The 18,865-nt window shown below is 40.2% G+C and overlaps 1 protein-coding gene across 1 annotated transcript in view; it reads right to left on the bottom strand.

Moving 5' to 3' along the window:
• Positions 1–18,865, bottom strand: part of VWF (von Willebrand factor) — a 146,669-nt gene that overhangs the window by 109,413 nt on the left and 18,391 nt on the right. The window contains exons 6-12 of the mRNA XM_035540538.1: positions 15,167–15,383; positions 12,854–12,976; positions 9,991–10,102; positions 7,668–7,714; positions 3,107–3,243; positions 1,593–1,731; positions 858–958 (exon numbers count right to left, since the gene is read on the bottom strand). Coding sequence (XP_035396431.1) covers positions 858–958; positions 1,593–1,731; positions 3,107–3,243; positions 7,668–7,714; positions 9,991–10,102; positions 12,854–12,976; positions 15,167–15,383 — 876 coding nt within the window. The remainder of the gene's footprint in view (positions 1–857; positions 959–1,592; positions 1,732–3,106; positions 3,244–7,667; positions 7,715–9,990; positions 10,103–12,853; positions 12,977–15,166; positions 15,384–18,865) is intronic.

Raw genomic sequence — 18,865 nt, 5'->3', positions numbered from 1 at the left:
CTTTTATTTGAACTACAGTATCTCTTGGCATAGGGTTCCACAATTTAAGCATTCCAGTGATTCCAGAAGCCATTGGATCAGGGTCAGGTGTGTGTGTTGGCTTATCAGCTATCAGGAGAATATTCCACAGTAAACATCCTTATTCCCCTCCATCACAGGATTTTCTGCACTGCAACTTATTCTGCAGCTTACAACAGACAAATATATATATTTGTATATAAATATATATATATACATAAAAGGTTGTTGCATGAAACTTTCTGTTACTGCAGCTAAACTGCTTCCTTTACAGTTCATTTATTTTAAAACTGGCTTGAGCATTCTACTGCTGTCTGCAGCACAGGCAAATCCTAATTGTTAATCAAGACTGACATTAAACATTCCTCATAGTAGAAGAAACATGCAACATATATTGTACTAGTTAATTGATCTTTCCTGGAAATTACAAATAACTGTGTCCCTGGAGACACATTCTTCCCTTATTTTAAGTCATATGAATCCATTGCTATAGAAAGGACAGTCAGAGCTAATGAAAACAAAAAAATTCAGTTTAGAGGATATCTGCTGAACTAAACATAAAACTATTCATGGTTAATAATGGCCATCATTGCACAAAAATGAGGGAAAAAAAAAAAAAAAAGAGCTACCACGCCGCTGTAGGATGAAAATGTTTGTTTCTGGAACACAAAAGGACATGTATATTGCTCTGGGGGTAGCAAAGGAGAATGGAATTTCTAACATGCAATAGAAAACAATTTCTCACTTCAGACAAGAAAATTTCTGTACATGTTTGGGTGGGACAAGAGATGGTGAAAAGACAGAAATAAAGCAGACAGAAAGAAAGAGTGAAAGAGTACCTTCACAAGGAGTTCACCATGGCCATCCCAGTCAATCTGCAAATCTTCCCCATAGGTAAGGTGAACCGAAGTCCTCATCGTGTGCTGGATCCGAAGGGCACCTTAAGGCAACCACAAAGTGTCAGCCAAGTCTAGATGCGTCATTTCATTCTCTGGGACTGCTGTGGCCCTCTGAGCAGGACAACAGGGTAGCTGCCACAAAGCAGGGCAACAGGGACACACAGGTCTGCCAAAGCAAGGGGCACAAACTATCACCCTTCAGGCTTCCCAAACTTTGTGCCTGCTCAGCAGATTACAATTGTGTGAACTTGTCCATAGGCTCTGCTTTACAGTACTCAGGAGCCCTACAATGTGCATTCTGAAAAAAATCAAGTATTAATTTTGACATTTTGCTAGATAACTGGTAGGATTTTAAACTTCTGTATATATATATATATACACTAAAAAAAGTAATAATTAAAAAATAACAAAAAATAATAAATATACCAATAGCAGTTTTCAACATCACCCAAATCCAGACCAACTTAATTCTGCTGATTTTAGAAGTGCTGACCCAAAATGGGTCAGCTGGAGAAGCTGGAATGACAGAAATGACAGAACTTCTAGAACACGGAAATACAGAGGCAGCAAGTGAGAATTTGGTATGGAAAGCACATTTTGATTGAAATGTTCCAGAAAAGACTAACAAAGGGGACCCCTTCAGTGGCTGGCCAAAGTTATCCCACACAAACACACCTTGTAGCAAAGGAATCTGTATGTCTTGTCCATTCAGTGAAATTCCTCCTCCATGTTTCATTTTAATCAGGCTGTTGTCCATACCTTGGATTCGGACAGAAGCTGAGCGAGTGCATACAGCATCAGGATCATCTGCACACTACAGAGAAGTGAAAATGTGCCGTGAAACTCAATATTTCACTTTACTGATGACTTAGCCCCAGGCCCACAAAAGGCATTTCAACATCTAATTCAGGAGGTGTTAAGTGCCTCGATGGTTTTACAGACCTAGCTTCTGAAGCCCACAAACACCAGGCTGGCAGCCTTTCCTCCATTATGCTGTTAACCACACACCAGGGAGCTTTCTGCACCTCCTGGCCTGGAAAGCAGTCTGCAGAAACTACACTGCAGCAGTGTCAGCAGGACGCTAGGGCAGCCTGCGCTGGTCTGGCTGCTGTAGGGGCAAGCAATCCACCACAGAGCCCATCACCCTGGGAAAGAGGCCTGCAGTTCACACTACCCAGGACTGATAGGGTGTTTATTTTACAAGTTGTTTGTTATGCAGATGAGGAACAAGGCCCCAGTTTTCCTCCCTGGTTTCGAAAGCAGTTTCAGTGGAAACACGTTTTGCAAGTTTCCAAACACAGATGACTCAGAGCTGCATTATCAGAGCTTTCTGATGTAGGCTACAGACGTAGATGGTGTGTACATCCGTCACACCCCCATTCCTCTGAAGCCTGCAGCTCCTCTGTTGCTTGGGCCTCTTTCCTCTCCTCCTGCAAGGCAGACCGATACTTCCCCTCGCTCCTGTAAATCTCCTGACTCAGCCGCACCTCTCCCTGCCTGCAGATCCTCTGGTCCCACCCCTGTTCCTGATTCAGAACCCTTTCAGTCTCCAAGCTCGTTCACCTCTTCCCACGCACAACTGGTCGATCAGCTTAAAGACAGGCTTCACCTCTCTGTGACACTCCCTACAGTGTCTCCTTCCCTCCCCATTTTGGTCTGGCTCCCTTTCCAACCTGTCTCCATTCACTGACCATTCAGCTGCTTTTCTCACTTTCTTCAGGGGAGGCAGTGGAGAAAGCCAGGAGGTGCTGAGAGACCAGTGAGCAATAGGAATGATCCAGCTGCTTAACCAAATGAAAAGTAACCCACGATGCTACTCTGCCACTGCACCCCGTCTCAGTGTCTGAGGAAATGCATTTTCCATAGGCACTGGTGAGCCACTAGCATTCAGAGAGCTTAGTAAGGGGTGCACCGTCTCCTGTGTGCATCTGCTCAGCTGGCAGAGAGACAGCAGAAGCTCATTCTCCAAATCACATTATGAATTTGAATCTACAGGTAGGCTCCTGAGAATGGCAGCAAAGCGCTTATTAACCAAGAAGAAAGACTGCATCTGTTATTTAAACTAATTATTTTATAGGAAAACTACTTCTGTTTGCCTGTGCATCTGCAACTTGTATCATACTCCCACAGCCCTTCCCGCTCTCTCAAGAGCATGCGCATGCACAGGCACAAGCCAAAGCTCCTGTTACCTGGACAGTCTCGATGATAACAGAAAAGGAATTTTCCACACAGTCTTTGGCAAATAAGTACTGGCAAATCCCACTGAAGGTGAAATACTTGTTGTCAAAGGTTTTGAAATGGGATTGGCCGGTGACAGAGCACTCCCCTGGAAAACACGTAAAGCAGTTAATCACCCCGGTGCGAGCTGTGAGCAAAATCCTGCCCCACCATGCCATGGAAGGGGAACAGCAGTTGGGTGGCTGCACAGAGACCATGTCCCCTGCAGGCCAGAGAGCACGGACAAGATGCTTATCTCACTGTTTATTCCTGTAAGTCATTACCAATAGCAACAACGGCGCCAACAAAAGCTGGGAAACATGGTATAAATCACACTCAAGAACTGAAATTCATGTCCACAGAAAAGCCTATCCAATGCTTCAAAAAGAAGCTTATGAGGACATCAGAGAAGGCCTTAGTTCCCTGCACTGAAGTGAATTTGATTCTTCTGTGATATATACCTATGTGGCCCTGAGAAATCAGCACAGCTTCTCAAGGTTTCTTCCAGCTAGCTTACACACAAATCACACCAGTTTAAGTAAATGGATGCTGATGGATGCTGATGGCACTAGCCAATTTTAAACAGCATTCCCTACTCCCTTTTATGTAGCAACCAAGTTTCCTGCTTTATAAAATGAGGAAGCCGAAGCACAGAGAGTGGAAGTGCTAATTTCCAAGATTGCTACAGCCCATTTGTGGCAGAGCTGAGAAAGGTACTCAAGATTCCCCAGCAGCACTGACAGTGTTGTGCTCTGGGCCACAGAGCCCCTTTACGCCTATGCAAGGACTTGCAACATCTTGGCTTAGTACACTTGAAAACCACTTTTACTTAGCCCAGAGTCACACACCTGCACCCACAGACATGATTGCAGAATGCAGGAGTTTTTACAGAGTTAAAGATCAGAATTTGCAGCAATACTTTTTGGACTCTCACTGCTGCCCTGCTCTTCTTCTGCAGAGGTACCTCATTTTCAGTATGTGTTACACAGTTGTGTCCTGGCAGACTGACAGCCATGTCTTTGTCAGTCTGCTTGTGCTTTTATAGCATTACAGTATGGTTTTATAAAGGCAACAGTGTCTGAAAGCTTCCTTCACAATGGCCTCCTTTAACACAGCCCCAAAATAAGTGTTGATTCCTTTGTTGGACTGCCTTGAATACCAGTAACTTCTTCTAACATTAAAGTAAAAATACTTTATCAGAATGAAGAGCTGGAAGACAACCACAGATAGAGTTCTTCCAAGGGCAGAATTTATGCAGATCATTATTCTCAACCATTATCTTAATTAACTAACTAAATAAAGTAAAATAAATAAAGCTAAAAATAAATCTATAGTTACAATAGCTAAATCTAAAGTCCTTACAGAATATACGAAGTCTGTCTTGCCCACGCTTCTTCTACAAAAAGAAGCTATTGAAACATTTCAACATCTTAACATATTTTTGTAAGTTGTGGCTTTCCATTTTCAGGACTGCAGTATTCAGGACACACAGCTGGGATGAAGACCCCTGCTATGCTACAGCCTCTGCAAATACGTTAGGAAGGTTACAACTTCAGAGAACCTGCAAACAAAGTCTTTCATATGAGCTTTACACATAGAGATGTTCCTACTGCAAACAAGGTGGGAAGAACCTCTTTGCCTAGAACAAAGTTCAGGTGCTGGGCCTGCATTGACAGTGCTGACAAAGGATGGAGAAAGTTTAATGTTACAATTTGGCAGGTTAACCCCATGACTTTCTCTCCACTGCCTTTGAGTCTCATGGAAGTTTTGTCTAATGAATGCCAAAAGGAAATTTCCCTCTTCACCATGTTATTCAACAATAACTGCCTTAAGCCAGCCCCTGTTAAAGAACAACCTCACAGATCCTGAGAAGCCCCAACGCTGCACTGCTCTGATTCACCCTAAGAAAAATCTAGCACACAATGAATATTTGTCATCCCCCATCTGTTTGGAGGGTAGCTTGGTAAATACAAAAATAAAAATAAATTAAAAAATCACTCTTTCTGTTAGAATAAGCTTAAACAAAGGTAAAACAAATGTTACTCTAATCAACTATACAGTCAATTAGCTACTAGATATGGAGAACAGATCTAAAGAAAACAAGGGATAATGCACCACATTATGTGCAGGTTGATTTTCAGGGTGTTCTCTGCAACCAAGAACCAAAAAAAGAGGTTTGCAGCCTGAAGAGCTATAGCCTGCTCCCTGAGACAAGTCCCAGCCCTTTGGCATTGCTCCTGGAACTGAGATTTCTTTCCTGAGGCAAAGTCCCTTCTTATGGGTCCCTCTATCTATTCTATTTGGTTTAATGCAACCCATGAGATTTCCTGAAACCCATAGCCCTCATAATTAATTTAATTATGATATCAACTTGAGAGCTTCTTGCTAGTGCTATCCTGCTATTGCTAGTTGGATGACACCAACTTCTGAAACACCGCCTCCAGCTGGGTACCCAGCTCTATCACCTAATTTACAGCTAGGCAATTCATTCATACAATATACAGGAGCCCTTTCCTGACAACTGTTAGTAAAAAAGAATGAAATTACCTTGACTTTTTGGGAGTCTAAATGTATGAACTATCTGTGGTGATTTCAGAAAGACGTGATTTCAGAAATAGTTGTTACAAAAATACTCAATAATAAAAATACGCTGTAATATTGCTTCAAATTTAGACAGAACAGGATAGGGTACAACATTAATGTGGCTAATGTTGCTATCGAAGACTGCTACTTCAGGAAGTTTTGCTGCCCAGCCATAGAAGAGTTTGTAGATGTCAGTGGGTACCTGTACAACAGCTGCACTTCTGGGACCTTCTGGGTCATATACAAACCTAGCTGAAAAATGATTTGGATATGTTGGCTGAAGGCACAAAAATAAGTTAGTTTTGCTTTTGACTTCTGATTCTGCAGAGCTTCCCAACTCAGAAAAAGGTGGCGATACTATATTCCCCTTTGCACAAAGCTGTATATTGATACCTGATCGCAGGCCTCAATTTCAGGCTTACCTTCATCTCTATAATCTATGGAGGAAAAATGGCTGGGGTTAAGAATAAAAATTTGGCCCACATATTATTCATAGTAGCCCAGAAAGCAAGGAGATTAAAATCTATACTCTAGTTCAAAAGCTAAGTTCAAAAAGACCTATTCCTCATTTGTAAACATGTTACTGCCCATTAGCTAGAAGACATAAATCACCTGGATCTGTGTCCTTGATTTTGTGTTGTACTGAGACTCCCTGTACCTGGAGAGATCTCTACTGAGAGCCTCAAGCACAGGGTTTCTCACAGTCCTGCTTGGCATAGCACAGTAAAAATGTCATTTCTATTTTGAACATTTGCGTACCCACTCTTTTCTCTTTTCTTTTCTTTTCTTTTCTTTTCTTTTCTTTTCTTTTCTTTTCTTTTCTTTTCTTTTCTTTTCTTTTCTTTTCTTTTCTTTTTTCTTTTTTTTTCTGATGACACTTTGGGACAAGTGCTCTTTTAGTCCAAAGCAGGAGGAAATGCTGCATGAAAGGGTCAGGCAAGCTTACTGCTAATAGAAAGACAGACTTTGATAAACATTTCTAATTCTCCTAATTTGTGTGGATTGCACAGTTGCATGTCAAAATAAATAATTAATTAATGAAATACATAGCCTATCTGCTCTCCTTTTTCCAACCCTGGTCTCCTTCTCAGTCCTTCACCTCTCAGGTCACAAAAGCAATGAGGAATAACAAGATAAAGATCTGTGCTCTCTCCATTCAGACTCCAACACACAACACAAGCAGAGACAGATGTTGTTTCAGGTCAAGCAGGCCTTTCTGAAGCTGAACATAGTACAGGAACTGAGTCAGAGGACTGGACACAGACCTGCCAGGAGGAAACAAGGAAGGAGACACTTTGCTGGACAATGCACAGCACAAAAAAGTCACATTGACCATGTAGGCAAAAGCTGAGACAGTAGCCACATGTACTGGTGAGTTTGGGAGGTGGTGAACAAGAACTTTGGGAGCAAGAATGTCTGCAGAGCTGCCCCTCCTGTCTGCCACCACCTGTGGAAGGAAGGGCAGCCACCTTCTCCTAGAGGCTAGAGATCCTTCACCTGTAGGGTGACCTTTGGGGCCCAAATCCAAGGGGTATCAGGAGTTACCCAATCTACTCCCAGTACTTCAAGTTATAACATCAGTAAAAACATTCTGGTTTAGACAGTTGGCTAGGGAATAGTATCTGCACAAAGCAGCCCAACAGTGTTCCTCTACCTGAAATCTGTTCCTCTAATCATACAGACCCTTATATTTTGGTAAAGTAATCAAAAGAGGAACCAGTTTTGTCATCAAACAGGAATTTTAATTGCTAAACATACAGTACAACATCTGTTTTGTCTCACAGGGAGAACTTCTGAAATACAATACCACCTGGCTTGCACTGGAGTATGCAGGTAAGAATAAAGACAAATTCACTGTGTGGAAAAAAAATGTATATTGGGTGTAAATGAGAGGGGTGTAGACAATATTTACTCACTTGTCAAAACCTAAAAACAGTAGGACCAACATACCTGGGCATTCCCCATTGCTGCAGATCCAGATGCCACGTCGACAAATGCTAGGAAACATAATTTTAAGTTATGCAAGAATATACATGTTCATATAGTGCAATTCGTATCTTCTGTTGCAAGCTTTTCCCAAATAATTGAAATATTATATCCCTGTATATATATTTATATTCATATTATATTTTATATTTATATTATATTTTATATTAATATATATATTAATGTCCCTGTTTTAGGGAAATTAGACCAGCCCCCAGCATCCTTTCAATCTGCCATAATCTTGTTTCTTAACATATCCATCCTCCTGATCTCTTCTACCATCATTTGACAGCAACTGATGACAATATGAGCTGGAATGGTTGCAAAATTAAAGAACTTCTTTTTTCCCCAAAACATTTAATAGTTTACAACTATATTCCACTGATGTGGAATGAGTTTTAAATGCAATTCTCAAGATATTTCTATTACTATGATGGAATCTTAGAGGGGAAAAAAAAAAAGATTTAACCTGTGGAAATAATACCTACAACCCCCAGCTCAAGGAAGGAAACTTCAAAGGTAAATGAGGTTGCTCAGGACCTTGCCCATTTGATTTTAGAAATATCCAGAATGGCTCTTCTGAGCAGCTGTCTCAGTGCTACACCATCTCAAGGGAATATTTTTTTCTAATGTCTAAATGGAATTTCCGTTGTCTCAACTCATGTCCATCACTTTTTGCTCTTTTGCTGTTTGCCTTTGAGAAGATTTTGTCCCTGTCTTCTTTTCAACCTCCCTTTAGGTAGTGAAAGTTTCCCCCATTAGCCTTTAAACAAATCTAGATCCCTTTGCTTCTCCTCATGCTTCTCCTCCCCAGTCATTTCCAGAGTCCTCCACTAGACTATCTCCAGTTCATCAACCTCCCTCCTGCAGTGGCCATTATACCAGTACTGACCAGCACTGGCCACGCTACTCCAGGCATGGCCTCTTCAGTTTGACCCAAAAGACAATAAGCCCTGTCCTTTGCCAGCCGGCTAGACTTCTGCTCATGCAGACCTTTATCACTGTAACTGTACACTGCTGACTTAAGTTCCTCTTGCTCAGTTTCCCTTTCTCTGCAAAGAGTTTTTTCTGGTTTAATGTCTTTGGGTGGTGGATTTAGTGCCATCCCCAGAGGTGCTACCAGTAACCAGTAACAGGCACTGACAGTCATCGAGATTGCTGTCGTTCTTGGATCTGTGATGTCAAGCTGGTCAATCCTAGAGTCTCAAACTGAAATAATTTTTCAGGAGATGCTAGACTTTTTTTATTTCTTTAATTATTCCAGCCCTTTAAAACCACTTGCGGGGAGTCAATTTACTCGGGATGGTGAATGCTGAGCTGATGGAACAACATTCATAGAATCATGGAATCATTTAGGTTGGAAAAGACCTCTAAGATCATCAAGTCCAAACAATTCTCCACAGCATTATCAAATCTGAATAACAGGAAACATTTTCTAACAATACAGTCAGCATTAACCTCTCAAAAACACTATGGTTGAACAATGTGGCCAAGCTCAAAGCTGCAAACAGTTCCAGAAAAAAAGACAAAATGCTAATGTCATGATTATGGTTCATATTCTGTGATACATGGTGCCAGTAATGAAAAACTTCTGGTTAATAGTGATGACACATACACCATTTTTCTTCTGCATATGGTGGCTCTAACTTAGTCCCTCTTTTTTGGTCTAATTGGAAACATCTGTGCTCGGTGTTGTCTGAACTCCTTACACAAATACATTCACACTTACACATACCAGATCAAGCATACATTACTCATTCCCCTTCCTTTCTTTAGGCAGCTAGCCTTCCCCTTCAGAATGGTATTTGTGAGTGAAAGAAAAATTGTGAGCCATGCAGCTGGGAAGATCCATTAGCTTTGTGAGAAGTTTCAAGGACGTGCCTGAGCTAACTCCTCTTGGAAAGAAACCGTGTTTAGAGGTCAAATACATGTAGGAAGTCGAAACAAAGACACCACTGCTGACACCAACCAGACATGGGAACCTGCCAGTCTGTCTTATCCACAGGAAACAGGTAGTTCTCTACTGTTTGAAGGAGTATGACCCTCACATTGTTCTATCAGGCCAAATATCCCTTTAAAAGCGAAGCTGATTTTGTATTTGTGAACAGCTCAATTCTTGGAAGGGGATGGTGTTTCCAATAAGAGACCAGGTCCTTTGCCAATGAAAATAAGTATTTTTAAGAAGAGACAGAGAGAGATATCTAGATAGATCATCTAAAACAGTCACCAAAAATGTGTGCAGTACCCTAGAGCAACAGCAACCATACCAAAGCAACACTGAATTTACCATGAGTTGCAATCCCGGGAGATGGTGAACCCAGGAGGATAATGTCTTCCAGAGTGGATGCAGGAGCAGTCAGAGCTTTCAATGCAATGTTCACCATCAAGGAGCTTTCCCTCTGGATAGATCATGTAACAACAGCACATGCACATACGACACACACACATGGACATAAACATAAATATGATTAGATTTTCTGGTTCTTCATATACTTTGACAAGACCTCATATGCATTATTATCCATAGTTGCACAGAGAGCAATTACAAAGAATGTAGCTTGCCAAAAAGCCTCATGGGGGCTGGCGTCTACTTTTCTTCCAGTGCTGCCTCTCCTTCAGATGTGCTGAATGGTACATTTCTGGTGCTCCCAGAGAAGCTCTTTGCTTAGTCAGTCCCTGAGTCAGTATATATATATATAGGACTCCTGTATATTGGAACATACAGGACTCAAATCTGGAAAGCATAATCAAGCTTGATCTGAGCTAATGTAGAAACCTGTTCAAAAAATACATGCACTGTATGTACTTAGAAATAGTTCAAAGCATAAACCCTAGAGCTAACAAGAACTGACTGAAGTAAAGAGTGCCCAGACAGGTTTTGCATTTGTTATATGAGGACAGAAGAGGACAAAAACAAAGTAGGGAATGAAGGAGCAAAGTTGAACAAGAATCCAGCAGACAGGGACTAAGCAATAGAAGAAACCTATGCAGGCAGTGTACTTTCAGCTGTCTTGGACAGCAAATACTGGGAAAGCACTGTGCCACAAATCAGGGTGAGAGAGAAAGCAGCATTATGATGTGGAGATCTGGTTTCTCTTTTCAACTTCTGCAGAAGCAAAGTGAGAAGGCTAATTTTCTAACTTGGATCCAGTTTCTGAGGTTTCCATATTACACAACTATAATTACCTATTCTATATATAGTCTATCTTACAAAGATAATTGGAAGCACATATCAGTTATAAAGACTTGTCTGAGATTGCATCATAAGCTAGCAGTAGAAGAAAGGACAAGTTTCTTGTTTCTTTCTCTCAGATCCACATGTTGATAGGTAGTTAATATTCCTCTGTTCAAAAAAGAGCTGCTATAACGAAACATTTTGACTGCTAAAAACTCCTTTTCCTTCTGTTTGAGGGAATCCTTCCAAACACCTGTAGAGATTCTGGCCCTTTTCCCTAGCAGCAGGATTCACCACTGACAGTGACACACAGGTAAGTCCCTTTTCTCCCATTCTTGCTATAGTGTTGCCTGGAAGGATATTTACTGTAAAGAAAATCCTTCCATTGAGAGATATTTAAACAAGATCTGAGCATTTAAGGCTCTCCAGAGAGCAAAAGAAAACAGACTGTCCGTGTTTTTTCCTGGCAATAGTAATTCTATTTACTGCTATTAAAATAACTGTGTGCTGCATTTAAGGAAGAATAAAATAAAGTAAAAAAGACACATACATTGAACAGATCATTTGTACTCTTGGAGAACTGGAAAGAAGGTAAGAGAAGGTATAATAATCATCCTAAATCCCAATTTTCTCTATTCATCTGTGAGATCCTCCTCACTTTCTATTAAACTCAAACAGAATTTCTTTCTTGTAGACTGTGCACCAAATAACGGTAAAAATATTGAACTGCTGATTCTTATTTCTTATCATTCAGTTTCTTCTAGTCATATACAGTCCTCATGTAATACCTATTCTGTTGAGCTCCTGTCTCTGTGCCTCTCTGTTTCTGTCCCTTTACAACTTTCCTGTGCTGAACTGACCAGAGCAGACACCAAAGAAAGAATAGCCAGGGACCTTATGCAGCTGGTGGATTCAACACCTTCAGCTTTTCCCAACAGTCCCAGGACTGTACAAATCTAATAGCTAGTTGCTACACAACAAAATAAGCTCCTGTGCCTAATTCTATCACCTGCCAGCTTCCCCATACACATACTCAAGTTCTTCCATAGAATGACAGCTTTAAACCTCCAATGCACAAGAGACCAGCAGCTAAACGGGCAACTGCCAAGCTTTGAATGACTGGAAATGCTTTAGAATGCATTAATGACTCCTAAAACAAGGTTTATATCATCATCACTGCCTTGTCTTGGAAATCAGACTACATGCTCAGTAAACCTCAGTTACATTTAGTGTCTCAGTGCAGAGGGACAGTAAATACCTCTGTACATTCACATAAAGTCCAGATTTGAAGTGTGAAATGTAGAGAAATTCCTATTCAAAATAATAATAAAAGCTAGAAAAGGGAGCATAGGGATCATTGCAGACAGAAATCAAACTCTCCTCCTGCAGTCACGTTAAGTACAATAAGCAGAGGAGGAAGACCATGAAAAAAAAAAAAAAAGTTTTGGTTGGGCTGCTACCTTTAAGCCAATCAGATCTCCTCTGATCAGGATCCTCTGAAAGGATTCCATAACAAGCAAAATCATTCATCTAAAATCCTGAAGATCTTTGGAAATATAGCACAAGTTCTACATGTTTTGTTTTTCTATAAGAAATGCCTTCAGTATATTCTCTATTCTTTTTTCCTCTAGGTTCTAGAGGAAGACAGCTTCTAGCCAAAAGCAGTTGAGAAGGAATCTAGACATGTTAGTGGTAGGTAGTCCCTCAGCAAGAAAGAAAGGCAATCCTAGAATACTAGATGGTGCTGATGTTCACAGAAACATTTACTTTTTAGTTGGCTCTAAAAAATGGCCTTTTCATAGAGTGAGCATACAGGCAGTATAGAAAACAGTTTATTCTAGGGCATGGTCCCAGAAAAGAGAAGTGTTTCTGATTTTGGGAAAAATTAAGAGAAGACACTGCTTTCCTTCTTCTAATAAAATAGGTAACACCACTGCCAAATGTTTCTCTGTAAACAGCTCTGTAAAAAAATTACCAGGGCAGCTGCAGCCATCAACACATTGTCCGTGACACACTTCATTGATATTCAGGCTCTGGCAGGTTTTGGCACAAGGAGGTACACATTCCTTATACTCCATGCCAACTGGACATCTTGGCCCTGAAACAATTACAAGAAATTAGAAATGCAAATTCCTCAATAACTCTTAAATAAATAAATTCCCTTAATTATCACAGGCTGGGCCATAGAGACACCAAAAAGGTCATACCCCCTCTAATCAATGATTTCTTTTTCAGAAGCAAAAACATTTAAGGAACGCTAGATTTTCAGCTTGATTTTTCAGTTAGGTTGCCTAGTAAATACTTAGGGGTTACAGCCAATTTATTATCTAACAAATCGAGTCTAAATAACTAGAACCAATGCATTAAGAACAGTCAAACATGGTGAAAAATTTTGCAATAATATCTGGGTAGTTTGGATAAACAAGCATGTTCTGTACTTTTAAGTTACACAATTACTACATTCATTTGGGAAACTACACTGATGTTTCATGTTCCCAGAGAGAACAGGGAGACAGTTAAGACTCTGAAATCCCACCCTTCTTCCAGAGAACTGCTAGCACAGACTAACACCCATGCTGCAGTATCTTTACTGCTGTCATTATCTAGGAGAGGCTGTTATGCAAGCACAAACTATAGCCATTCCTTCATTTTGATGCACAGGCATATCCCACAAGACTGCATGGGCATGCAGTGGGCAGAAAAGATTAGAGCCTGCCCTTTCTCAGCAAATCCTCTAATGAAGGACGCGGGAGGGTAACAAAGGAGTAGTCTTGCCCTTTGTGGCTCACTACTGCCCAGCACTACAGTCCTGGCAATACAGCAACATCTCATGCCTCCAATACAATTACCGTCATCATTTACTGAGACAGCATGATAGTGAAGGGTGATGCACAGATGAAGGATGATAGATAATTAAGATCCTGTTGTGGCAGCATACATGGGTAGTACCTCTCTTTCCTGGCTTGGAAAAAGTGTGGTTTGTGAAGTCAAGGGTTAAAAATGAGTTCTGGGAATAGAGATGCATTCTGTCATGGATTTAGCCAGACTTACAGAAAGCCCTGGCTAAAATGGGTCCTCTGGTTTGCACCTTGAGCAAAGAAACAAGTTAGATCCTTTTATATCCCCACATAAAGGTAACAAATTACTTCAAGAAAGAGTCTTCTTTGGTGTATAATCCCTTGAATAAGTGGTTGGCAATATCTTGCTGTGCTAACTGTAATCTGAAGATAGTGTTTTCTTCAGTGGTGGCTATTAACAGAGTAACTTTACCAGAGAAGAAAGTTGGCTTGTAAGTGCTGTCAGTACAAATATGTCATGTTAGCCCAGGAAATCAATTTATAAACATTCTGAGAAAACTGTCCTTCCTGTGTAATAAAGAAAGCATGAGAAAAATCATTGAGAACATGATATTAAAGGATTTTTATTAATATTCGTTTGTGTATTTATGCATTTAACTGGGGTTCTCCAGTGGAGGCATGCAGGTATATGAACTCCTGCACGTTGGGTGCAAATGTGACCTTTACTCTACAGAGGCATCCCAGACAATCTACATCCTTCTCTGTTTGCAAAATCTTTGCAGAGATGCAATCAAGACCTCTGACCTCGGCAAAATTAGGTTAATAAAGACAACATTTCAAGATGCAATCAGGATCTCTGACTTAGAAAAAAAAATGGCTAAACTAGGAAACATCCCAATTCCAATGTAATTGCTTCAAGCAAATAAAAGATTAAATAATTCTCTTTACCCAGGAGCATTAAGGAGAGCCTTTCATGAAGATGCTGTCTTACAAGTATAGGCTGGATAAAATCACACATCTGAACCAAGTGTGAAATAATTCCTGAACATCATAGTTGGTAGCTTTGTGTGATCACATAAATGTGTAGCAGCTCAGAATCTTCTTCATGGGGATTTTCTTACTTAGGGACATGGTTTAGTGGGTAATATTGGTGGTAGGGGGGGATGGTTGGGCCAAATGATCTTGGAGGTCTTTTCCAACCTTAACGATTCTATGATTCTACGATTCATATGTGGTTCAAACAATCCTCACTTAGGGACAACAACTTCTAGCAAAGAGGTAAATGATAGGGAGCTGAAAGTGGGAGTGAGCAAAGGCACTTCAGATAAACGGTAGTGATGGGAACATTAAAATTTAACTTCCCTGCTCGAATCAACCTGAAACAACATCCTAAAAAATCAACAGTTGCTCTTACCTGCAGCACGTAAATCTGCAAGACAGGCATGATCTCATTTGGGGTAAGTAGCTCAGGAATAATTCTATCAACTTACTGCACAAGCTCTCTTCAGGCCACCCATCCAAAATCACTCCTTCATGAGCACAGTTTCTTGCATAATCAAGGAACACCGAGCAGTGACAGTTTGTGCTATGGGTACAGGCACAGATGTCTTCTTCACAGAGATGGATGTATGGCTCTGGATCCACTAGATGGTGGCACCGAGAAAAGGTCAGAGATGTTCTTAGCAGCTGGCAGATTTCCATGACACCCTGCATGACCAGTGCAAGGAGGGATAGGGGACAAAATATTTTAGTTACTATAAACTTAGGAAGAAAAAGCTTTTCCAAACACACTGTCACCACTGTTAAATAACATCATGGTTATTAGTCACACATAAACATTGCAGTCAATAGCTAAAAGTGGGCTACATCCATTTATTCACTACATCCATAATACATACATAAACAAAGGTACATTAATATGCTGAGTAACATAAAACAGTGTCATATAAGAGAGGCTTCACACAGAAACATGTTGGTCAATCAGTTATCAAATGCAGGAAAGTAAAGAACTGCTTGCTGTCCAGTGAAGAACCAGGTGGTGTCTGGAGGACCAGGAACACATGCACAGCAAGAGAGAGGAACTTAAAATTAAGGTACTTCAGAAGAAAAATGACCAGACAGACCATCTTTCAGATAATGAGGGAACAGAGCAAGTTTCACGCTGAAAGACCAAATCTGACTGGGATCCAAGGAATCAAATTTGTTTTCTACTTCTGATCTCATATTCCTGTCACTCCTGCTGGCTTGTCCAATGCATGATAGGTCAATTTAACTCGGATAAATGGCAGAAAAATAACCCAGGGAAAAAAAGCAAAATTTTCGCTTTTCTAGTAAGTTAAACCAGCATGGTGACAGCTAGTGCAAGGACAGGACTGCACAGTGAGATGGGGAGGAAGGTACCAAAACTTACCTTTTCAGATGGCAACAAGCTATGTATGAATTAACTGTAAATGGAACACAACCTAATGAGAGTTCACTTTATTTTGTGAAGGAGATTCCCAAGTAGATTTTCTCTTACGTTTACATTATGTCACAGTTCAATAAGTCTGAGGTCCTCAATGCAACTTTCTGAAAGGATGACAATGTGCTTAGATAAGTGGGAAAACAATGTCTGATACAACCCTAACATAAACAGTTGAAATGGAACTTTATTCTACTTATTCATCAATGTTTTATATAAGCATTTGTAACCATGCTGTATATTTCAGGCCTATCATTACATGGAGGCATGACACGACAGGTTCTTAAGCTGGTTCCTTCAAAGTAAGGAGAAGTACCTGAGATGACAGAACACAGAAGTTATAGATTCATAGCTGTGCTAAAAAATAAAAAAAAAAAAAAAAAAAAAAAAAGTTTGGTTGTCTTGTTTCCAGTTTTGGGTGAGGTGAGGTGGAAGGTGAAAAATGGGGAGCAAAAACACCCACAGACTTTAGCAGATGTCTAGATGCCTTCTCTAAATGGCAGATGGTATACCTGCATAGCAGAGGTACTAAGGTTTCTACTGCTGAGTAGGAAAGACTTTACTTGCTGGAGGGTGTTTTGTCCGGATGATCAACTTAGTACATGTCTGAACTGAGACAGAACTTCTGACTTATGAAAACAAACCAAACAGAAATGTCTGATCTACTGAAAATTGAAAATATATTCAGAGTTTAGCAAAGAGCTGCATGAATAATTGCATATATAAGGAGGTCTTGAGCCTTCTGAGAAAGGTCTCTGGGAATGTAAAAGCAATGCTAACTGAGCATGATTGTCTTCCAGAAAAATAGATCCAGCCTGAAATATTTCTGATGCCCAAACAGAAGACACCATGCTGAGAGAGCTGGAACGACGACTAGAAAGGGGGGAGCAGGAAGTGCATAAATAGTGTTGGTACTACTCTTAGACTACATGAAGTATGAGAAAACTGACAAAGTGCCACAGGCCTGGAAGTAATAAAAATACAAACAGCCAGAAGAGCTATTAAAGCAGAGTTTCAAGATGAAACTGATGCAATCAGAAGTGAGCTGAGAGCTGTTCAGAGGATGAGCAGTGCAGCAGCTCCTGGACCAAAGCCCTGATCCAGATACTGTCAAATGCAATAGAAAAATGACATATGCAATAAGCCCACTCACAGGCTGTGTTAATAAGGTAATAGCCTTGCTAAAAAGGTAATACACCTCAACTGTTATGCTGCAATAGAACTCAGACTGTATAGTCTGCAAAACACATGGTGACAACAAAGCTAGTCAAAACAACCTTTTTGGATCATGTTCACTACATATCACTAAATGAGACTAAAAACAACAACAAAAACTTTTAAAACCATATTTCCACATGGTGTTCTTTAGTATTGTTCAATAACAACACACCTAATGACTGACCTTTAACTGCTTGTCAAGAAAACAAGTCATATGCCAGAAATCACCATACAGTTCATTTTCTCTGTTTAAAGGCTTTCTTGCCATTCAAATTGCTTCAAATTTTCAACCGACTTTATACAAGAAATTGTAGATCTAATTTTCCTGTATTTTAGACATATCTCAGCTATGTATTATGAAAAACTAATAGACATAAGATGAAATACAGGAAAATCCCACTATATAAAAGATAAAAAATATTTTCATTATGATGGCGGTCAAACACTGGAACAGGTGCTCATAGGGGCTGTGAAACCTTCAACCTTGGAGATAATCAAAATGTGACTGGACAAAGATCTGAGCAACCTGACCTAAGGCAGCCCTGTTTCAAGCAGGGGTTTGGAGTAGATGGCCTCCAGAGGTCCCTTCCAAGTTAATTCTACAAATTATTTTTATTTTCTCTCCTTTCTTTAAAACTGAATGGTCAAGCTGAACTAACAGAGTTCTTTAGTCAGGGGACAGTACACCTGTGTGGAGAGACCGGAGCCATTTCACCCATGGCTATAGTGTTCCTGCTTACGGAATAATAGTCCTGGAAGCTGCTTCACACAGGAAAGGAACTACCCCAAACCAACACACTAGGGAGTAAAGCCTCAGCCTGAAACAGTGCTTAGAATGCAGAGGGCTGTAAGATTAAAACCACCGGAACTGACTGCGGTATTTGAAATACAGGTGAAGGTCTCGACTTTACTTCACTTACTTCTGCATGAGTTCTGTTTTAAGTGTTTCTTTAAATGCCTTGGCAGTGTCCTTGCACTGGCAAGTCCTACTGACCACAAGCCTACTGACTTTCTTTATTCCCCAGTCCCACCACACAGAGTTGTAGGTGGCATTTTATACATTCTTCCAATTTCTGTGGCATTGTATTATGCTGCTGCATGAATTGCATTTGTCTATTCTTTAGTGATTGCCATTAAAGAAAGAAAAACTAAAAAGTAACAGAAGAAAGCAGAGATACCCTATCATTCTTTTGAATTTTAATCTTATAGTACATGGATACACAGAAGTGTTTCTTTATATCATCCAAGAAGGATATATTTTAGTGCCATAGCTGGGTATAATCTTTCAGACTATCTTTCTTTCAGACTTTCTTTCACCTATCAAAGGAGAATAATTTAGCCTCCCATCTTTCCAAGTAAAGAGCATCCAAATCCAGTATGTTTAGTACATCAAATGGTAGTTATATCTTTGAACAAACATATTAACAACAGACAGAAGACACTTAAATTCTGGTTCAGCTAATATAGAATCACAGAGTTGTTTGGGTTGGAAGCAACCTTAAGAAATATC

The sequence above is a fragment of the Cygnus atratus genome, chromosome 1 (assembly GCF_013377495.2).
Source record: "Cygnus atratus isolate AKBS03 ecotype Queensland, Australia chromosome 1, CAtr_DNAZoo_HiC_assembly, whole genome shotgun sequence".
In the NCBI taxonomy this organism is placed as follows: domain Eukaryota; kingdom Metazoa; phylum Chordata; class Aves; order Anseriformes; family Anatidae; genus Cygnus; species Cygnus atratus.
The sequence above is the reverse complement of the archived record's forward strand: the minus strand, read 5'-3'. Positions and strand labels throughout refer to the sequence as shown.